At 52.7% G+C, this 8,182-nt stretch overlaps 1 protein-coding gene across 1 annotated transcript in view; it reads left to right on the forward strand.

Moving 5' to 3' along the window:
* LOC109289859 (LON peptidase N-terminal domain and RING finger protein 1-like) overlaps positions 1-5,490 on the forward strand; it is a 20,681-nt gene extending 15,191 nt beyond the window's left edge. Inside the window, exons 7-11 of the mRNA XM_019506101.1 lie at positions 2-123; positions 793-951; positions 1,591-1,753; positions 2,179-2,325; positions 3,150-5,490. Coding sequence (XP_019361646.1) covers positions 2-123; positions 793-951; positions 1,591-1,753; positions 2,179-2,325; positions 3,150-3,347 — 789 coding nt within the window. The 3' untranslated portion in view covers positions 3,348-5,490. The remainder of the gene's footprint in view (position 1; positions 124-792; positions 952-1,590; positions 1,754-2,178; positions 2,326-3,149) is intronic.
* The last annotated feature ends 2,692 nt before the right edge of the window (positions 5,491-8,182 follow it).

Here is an 8,182-nt window from a genome sequence, read left to right on the forward strand (position 1 = left end):
GTACCTGAAGGTTGGGAAGTACAACCCGACTGTGCTGCTGGAGGAGATCATATCGACCACCTTCCCCTCGCAGCTGGCGGAGAGGAAGCGGATGCACCAAGCCGAGATGGCTGAGCTCTCCAAGTAAGCAGAGAACATCTCCCAGTTGCGTGTGGGTGTGTGTGTGTACAGCCAGGAGGATGGGGGTGCTGTAGTCTCTTCAAAGGGGCAGAGAGAATCGCTGAAAACCATGGGTCTGTCCCTGCCGGATCCTCCGTATCACATCAGCAGGGGCTGCTTCCCCAGACCTGTGATAATCTGAAGGGATCATTTAATATACTGCTGGGCCAATATAGTTTCTTTGGCCTGTTAACACATTAGTAGCGTTGGGTATTTAACCGGTCAAATGAAGTTCAGTCAATTGACAGGCCAAAAATTTCCAATAGCTCCAAATAATACACAAAAAAAATAATTTTCCATTACGAAATGTGTCAAAGAACCATTAAAAAAATCATCTTGCTCAACAAAACTGCAAGAAAATATATTTTTTTCGTAAAACTGCTAGAGTCTTTGACCAGTCAAAAAATCTGCAGTCAGTTGACCGGTTGGTTGACAGTATTGACCAGCTTGCCAACCCTAGACATTACAGAGGTGGCTTGGGAGCATGGCAAGGACTCAAGCTGCCTCCAAGAGCCAGATGTGGGGAGACTCTGTCCCCTTTTTCCCTAAGCTTCATGTCCCCATGGAGGGGATAGCCACCGGGTGTTTTCCAAGGGGTTCCTGATGGCTCCTGTCCCTTTGTCTCCTCTGCAGCCTGACCAAGAATGTCCCCATCTTTGTGTGCACGATGGCCTTCCCGGGTGTCCCGTGCCCCCTGCATATCTTCGAGCCCCGCTACCGCCTCATGATCCGGAGATGCCAGGAGACTGGCACAAAGATGTTTGGCATGTGCATACACGAGCCTGGGAAGAGGTGGGCCATGGGGCTGGAGGCTGGTGACGGTTGTGTTTGTCTCTGTGTGTCTCATCCTTCTGCCACCCTTCACCATTGCAGACCAGCTATCCCCTCTTTTGCTCTAGGCTAATCCCAGTGGCTTTGTCGTCTGTGTCAGTCTGCTACGTGGTGGTGCCTCTGAAGGGCCACTAGCAATGGTGCAAGCCATGTAGCTCAGTGCTTATGGTGCTAACATAGAAATCATAGACAGTGAGGGTTGAAGGGACCTCAGGAGGTCACATCCAGTCCAACGCCCTGCTCCAAGCAGGACCAGCCCCAACTACCTCATCCCAGCCAAGGCTTTGTTGAGCTGGGCCTTAAAAACCTCCAAGGATGGAGACTGCACCACCTGTCTGGGTAACCTGCTCCAGTGCTTCACCACCTTCCTAGGGAGAAAGTTTTTCCTAATATCCAACCTAAATACATGGCGTGTATGCAGTTGTGGGGAGGGGGCTTATATCCCACTTGCATTCAGATGCATCTGGCATTACAGATCTCTGCCCTTGGGTCTTCCACCCAGCTGGTTCCTCAGACCTTTGTCCATGAGGAAAAGAAAGCAGCTTTCATGTCGTCCTAGCACCTAGGCTCATTCCTTTCTATGCTTTCCTTCTGCTCCAGGTTCGCCGACTACGGCTGCATGCTAGAGGTCCAGCGGGTTGAATTTTTGGCCGACGGGCGATCCCTCGTGAGCACCGTAGGGAAGCGGCGCTTCCGGGTGCTGAGACGCGGACACCGGGATGGCTACAACACTGCCGATATTGAGTACCTGGAGGATGAGAAGGTGGGAGCCGCACATCGAGCTGTATGCAAGGGGCAATAGTAACCACTCAGAGCAGAGACTTCCACGCTTTGTGGGCATGTTTCTAGGGGCTCCCTCCAGCCATCCACCTCCTGAGTGCCCATCGCTGCTAAATCAGCTCTTCTTTCCTGTTTGCAAGAGGCTGGTGTTTCCAGGGGTGGGCTTCAGGGGTTCTGCCTCCTCGTGCTGTGTGATCAAATAGCTATAACCCATCTCCATCACTGAGGCAGCTCACATTGGCTCACAGCTCAGCTCTTCACTGCGTTGCAGGCTGAGCTGGTCTGAGTGCGGTGGGACCTTTTGTGGAGTCACTGAATGGGATGCCTGTGGTTCAGAGGGTGGAAGTAGCTACCTGCCTCTTATCATGACCCCTGCTCCCATGTGCTGTCTCCCTCCCATTCCTTCAGGTGAAAGGGGAAGAGCTGGTGGAGCTGCAGCATCTGCAGGAAGCCACTTACCAGCTGGCGCAGAGGTTTTGTGAGCAGGCGGACGCTGCCTTCAGGCAGACTGTGATGCAGCGTGGAGCCCTGCCTGAGAAGGGAGAGGATGCCCAGGTAACCAGGGTGGCTCTCGCGGGGTATAGGAGGGAATGCCCCTTAGCAAGGTGAATTGCATAGAAGCAAAGGTCATGAAGGATTACTCAGATCATCCAGCCTGAGCTTATGCATTTCATCCAGAGTCCCAGTGGGAGCCCAGTGGCCTGTGGTTGAAGATGACATAAGTCCAGGGAGACCTCCAGTCGTGCTTTAAAGGCTCCAGGTGATGGAGAACTTAACCCTTCATTTAGAAACCACTGCTGGGGTTTAACTACCCTTGGTGTTAATGAACCGTGCAACTTATTTTGAAGGTTGCTGGCTTCTGCTTACAGCTATTGGTCCCCCCTGTGGCTCTATCTCCTTGCTAAGGTAGTTAGATCCCCAACTTCTGGCTGAATCAGTGAGTTAGGCACCAAAACCTCTTTGAGGATCCTAACTCAGGAGCCTCTTTGATACACAGATACTCTTTCCAGAGCCGGGAGGAAGTATCATGGGGTTTGTGCCACGCGCCAAGAACATGGCCCTTGACCAGATTATTTTGAGTACGAAAATGCCACATCAACGTGATCACTTTCCTGGCAATAAGTGCACCCCAGGGTTGTTGCACAAAGTGGCTGGGACCTGAATTCCTCTGCCCAGCGTTCATGATCCTTAATGAGGAAACTAAGGCATCAAATGAGCACCCTGGCTAGAGGTGGCAATGCTGATGTGATTCTGCCCAGCACTTCTGCATGCTCCCTGCAAGGCCTCTCAGCCAGGTCACAGGCACTGTTGCCTGGACTCTTGTTCAAGCCACTGTTGTACCATAGTTTTCCCCCCCTCTTTCTCTTCCCCCACTCCAGGACTCTGCAGATGGACCAGCTTGGTGTTGGTGGCTTATTTCTATCTTGCCCTTTGACCCATCCTACCAACTCAGGCTCTTCTCCACCACCTCCTTGAAGGCCCGTCTCATGCCGCTGAAGCAAATCCTCACTGCCCTCCTGGAAAGCCGTGATTTTGGTCGCCGGCACTCAGGCCTCAACCCAGGAGGGGGAGTATAGACCACAAGGCACTGCCTGGGACTTTTCCAGCTCACCCCTTTCATTTCTGCATTTCTTCTCCGGGGCTTTATGCTTTGATTGTATCATGAGCTCAGCAATGTGGTGTGCAGGGGTTTCTCCAGCCATCCCAAGCTGGCTTGGTGTTTGCAATGGTTTCTAGAGTCTTTCATCTATGAGTGATGCTATAGGAAGCTTTCATCAGCTGCTTAGGTGAGTTAGGAAGGCATAGGTAGAGCCTGAAGGTGGGGAAATGGACTCACACCTAGGTGTTGAAAAGCACAAGCCAAAAGCTGCTTTGGCATCCTGGAGAAATCAGTCTGGAGGGCAAGACAGACATGCATGTCATGGATTTGGGCTTCTCCTTTATAAGCACATGGGTAGCTTTATAAGGACATGGAGGGGATGGAAAGGGCTTGGGGGCGGTCATACTGATTTCTCTGGGTTCCTAGAATGAGAACCACCAGCCATTGGTTTAACCTGATAGTCTTTAAAACTTAAAAGAGAAGGGAACTTAATTGAATTAACTTATGTTGGGTTCAAGAGCTCATCCTCTAATGTGGTCTTATGGGCAAACAGTGCTGAGAAGTCAGTATTTTAAAATAGCCAGTTCAGAAACTTCTCTCTTTGCAGCTTCACTCACTTCTCCACTTTTGTTGGGATTTTGAACTGGCTGGAAGCTTCTGCTCCCATGTCTTTCCAGCACTGACATGATGCTGCAGAGATAGGAGGCCTTAGCAGTCTAGAGTCTGGCCATGCAGGCTTGTTGCATGAAGGCTGCTATGAAATGATACAGGTGGGAGGCTTTGCTAGGACAAGCCGTGTGGGATTTGGAGTCTGGAGCCAATTCTTAAAGTTTAGGTACAGAGGCATCAAACTCTCAGAGGGTTTTGGCCTGAAAATTGATTATGTAGGATTTCTGCTCCAAAATAGTGAAAAATCTTGTGAGATTACCACCTCTCATAAGCTTTTTCTGTCACCTGGTGTTGTAGTTGGCAGCCACCTGCACTAAAGTCCAACTTTTCAAAGCTGGAATTGAAACCCAGTGGGTTGGGCTCAGGTCACAAGCTTGGAAGATAAAAGTGCCTGGAAATCAGAGGGGATTTGGAGGATCTGGAGCTGGACCCGTGATCCTAACATGCGACCTTCTCCTTTGTTGGGCATCCTCTTGTTTTTGAATTCAGCAGGGAACACAGAAGGCATGAAGCCTGCTATGTCCTTTGTAGCATAGGTTTGGTGGAGTTGGTGGCATTGCCTCCCAACTCGGATCCTCGTTCAGTGGGTTTGGGTTTAATTCAAGTTCTTATTCAAGTCCCGTGGAACCAGGCCAGGTTCCGCCACAAAGTGCCTTGCTCGGGTGAAAATCTCAGGAGTGGAGACGCACAGTTCCTCTGAAGCTAACGATAGAACAGGAGAAGGATGTGTCTCAGCTCTGCTTCCCTTTAGCCTTTGACACGTCTTTGAGAGTCCTTGCCCCCTCTCGCTTTGCTCCTAGGCCCTGTGTGATCCCCACAGGAGGTCTTTCCTGCCAGGAGGGTTTGGAGTGAGGGGTTGTGCCTGTCCATCCTAGGCAGGAGACCCCGGGGTGTGGATGGGACTCAGACATCCCAAGTGTCTCAGTGCAGAGGGGCCTCTCTGTGCATTATTGGAAGTGCTTGGCTGCTCCAGGGAAAGGGAATCAGCAGGGAGCGCAGGAGCAGATGGCGCAATGCACAGGTTTCTCTTTGTTGAATTTTGGGAAGTGCCTTTATTTGCCCGGTGGGGAGTGTGAGCTGCTCACCAAGCTAATCCAAAGCCCCATGGGGGCTGGGGTTGTTCGCCACGAGGTGCCTTCCCCGGGTTTTCCAGGCAAGGGCATTTGCCTTGCTGTACTTTGTTCCCCTTTCTCCCAGGGCATTTGCGGTCCTGTCTCCCAGGCCACGAGCCTGTGATGCAGTGGTGGTGGGGGGTCTCCAGAAGCAGCTGCAGTGATCTGGGTGAGACCTGTGGACATTGGCCACCCGAGCTGCTGCTCCTCTCCTCTCTGCTCTGCTTCTGGTGGAGGTTGACCCACGCTTCCGGGGAAGCCCTTGGGGTTTTTACTGCTTATCTTCTCTGGAGTCAAACTTTCCCTTGTATCAATGAAATAAAAAGCTGTGTGTGTGTATGTGTGGTGCACTTTGAACCTGCAGTGGGCTTGGCTCAGTTCCTGCGGCATAGTGGAAGCAAGCCTGGGTCTATGGGACCCTTTGCAGATGCATGGGAGGTCCTGAGGGGGTCTTTGGATGAGCCCTTGGTCCTCCTGGTCTCCCTACAGTGCTGCCCTGTCCCCACTAGAGGTCACTCGGGGGCTGAGCATGGCGGGAAGAAGCCATGCAGAGGGAAGAGTACTGATGCCAGGATCTGCTGTATTGCACGCCTGCTTTCCTCCTTATCCCCACGTGCATCACGTCTCTCTGAGCCCAGCCCCAACGCAAGTCACAGCAAGAGCAGAGGATGTAGGGGCAGCCCAAGGATTCGCCTCTTTGTGTGCCTCTGTCCCCAGACAGGTCTGCACAGTTATATCTTCAAGGTGCATACATGTGTGTAGATATGGATTTGCACCTCGCGCTTGCACCCTGGGGGTTTATAAGTCATGCATGTTACATGCCTGTTATGTGCCGGCTCAGCTTCTTACATGAGCTGAAGGAGTCTCTTTCTATCCTTGAGGGGTGGGTGGCAGTCGTGATGGAGAAGGCGACGGGACAGCAAGGGACTGAACACAGGGGATGTCTGTACTGCAGCCAAAGGCATGACTGGCTTGTATAGCATAATCCAGCTGGCTTGAGGCTAATTAACCTGGTCCCTGTAATCACCTTGACATCTACCCAGCTCAGTAGGGAGCTCCTCGTAGCAGCATGCCAGCTACATCCCTGTGAATGCAAGGAGCAGCGTGGGGCTGTGTTAGCTGCACTTTCCATGGGGATGTAAGCCCACAGCCTGGCTCTGCAGTTCATACCTGGTCCATGAGCTCAGATGCCCTGGGGCTGGGGAATGAAGGATGCCTACAGGCATATGTCCATGGGTCTTTGCTTCACTAAGCTAAGGCAGCTCCTGTGTAGCCTCCACTGCCATAGCACTGGGATCTCTCAAGCGTATATTAAAGTTTACAGCAGCCAGACATTGCCTGCATGGTCCCCCCTGCTTTACCTGTGGTGGGGTCAGGTGTGAGGTCTTGTGTCAGGGTCGACAGTAGTTTTGCTATGAGGTTGGACAATGGGTTTGTATAGAGCAAATCCTGCTTCGGGGGATTAGATGAGCTCTGGAGGTCCCTTAAGCCCTGCTTCTCTATGGTTTGGCGCGGGAGGGTATAGCCACCTGGTCCAGCCCAGTGGGAGGTTCTTGCCCAGCACTAGCCGCATGCGGTCAAAGGGGATGAGCCCAGATGGACGCCATAAGCTTCAGGGTCAGCGTATCCCTCCTCTTCCCTTTGCTGCCGCCAGGAAAGGCAATAGCTCGGCACTGCTTTGAAACGCAGCCGCCTCCCAGCATTGTGGGGACATGACATCCTTGCCATCGCTTGCTGGATCAGCAGACATCTCTTGCTCATGATACAATGCTCCAGCTTGCCTAACCTTGGCCTTCGGCTCAGCCGGCGCATTTCTTCCGCCTGCCGTTCTCAAGCTGAAAGCGCCGCAGAAGATGCCCTAGCCTCACAGGCCAGGCAAGTAATTAGCTCAACAGGCAAGCCATAAATATAGCAGGTACCTGGCCGTGTCTTGCATTTTGTGAGTGGCTGGCCTGGCTCCAAGCTCATTAGACCAGCCCGCACTTGAGGCAGCAGGAAGCAAAGAGAGGCTGGGGGAGCCCTTTCTGCTTGAAGGACGTGTTTTTGCCGAAAGCAAGAGCGGTTGGAAGGCTAATGAAGATGGCAAGAGGCAGGGAAACCCATCGCCCAGGTTTCCTGCCAACTGTAGGAAAACCCCCCCAGCATAATGACACATGGATAGGATCATTCTGGCTTTCCTGGCGCGAAGGGTTTGCTTCCTGGTGCCCCCAAGGGCTAGGATGTCTGAGGCGGAAGAAGCTGGGAGGCAGAAATGAAAGGAGGTGTCTTCACTTCTAAATGAATCCACCCATGGAAGAGATTCAAAGCCAAGAAACCCCAGCGAGGAAAAGGCCATTTCAGCCGCTGTTGGAGCAGTTTGAATGCAACCAGCCAGCCCCCTCCTGGAGAAACAGCTTCTATTGTTTCTTGCAAATAGACTCTGCTGTAGCATTAAATCAATCATGGGTTTTTACTAGCACAACGCTGTGCACAGGGATGCGCTGGAGGACTCAGCCCTGCCCTCCGGCTGCAGCTTTCTGCATCCCCTTGCACCCCAGGGCTGCTGCTGTAGCTGGTTCCCAGCTTCCCTGCCACAGGATCCTGCAGACTCCTCCAGGCATCTCTCCTGAAAGGCAGGGGTTGGATTTTGGCTGTGGCTTAGGCAACACCTGCCACAGGGGTAACGCAAATCTGACTTAAATGCACTCTTGGTCCTCAATGCCTGGAATAATGGGGGCGTTTTGGGCAGAAATCCCTACGCTGTGCGCCGATAGATGTTATCCCAGCTCCCTCTGCGGTGAGGTCTGTGGACACCCCCAGCACACAGGTCAGGTCACCTCTCCTCTGCCATATATGCACATCCAGGCAGGACAACACGCAGCGCCGTAATGCCGCGACGGTGTCTGAGAGGGCAGGATGTCGCCCCCCCCGCTCCATGCCACCCCCAGGGTCTGGCTTGCAAGTGGCAGAGAAACAATAGTATTGCCTTGCTTTGGCAGTACGGTGCCCAGGCTGTTTGGGCTGAGTGCAGCCACGATGAAGCTCTCAGAGC

This window comes from Gavialis gangeticus, unplaced genomic scaffold (genome assembly GCF_001723915.1).
Source record: "Gavialis gangeticus isolate Ggan-Ray unplaced genomic scaffold, GavGan_comp1, whole genome shotgun sequence".
Taxonomy (NCBI): domain Eukaryota; kingdom Metazoa; phylum Chordata; order Crocodylia; family Gavialidae; genus Gavialis; species Gavialis gangeticus.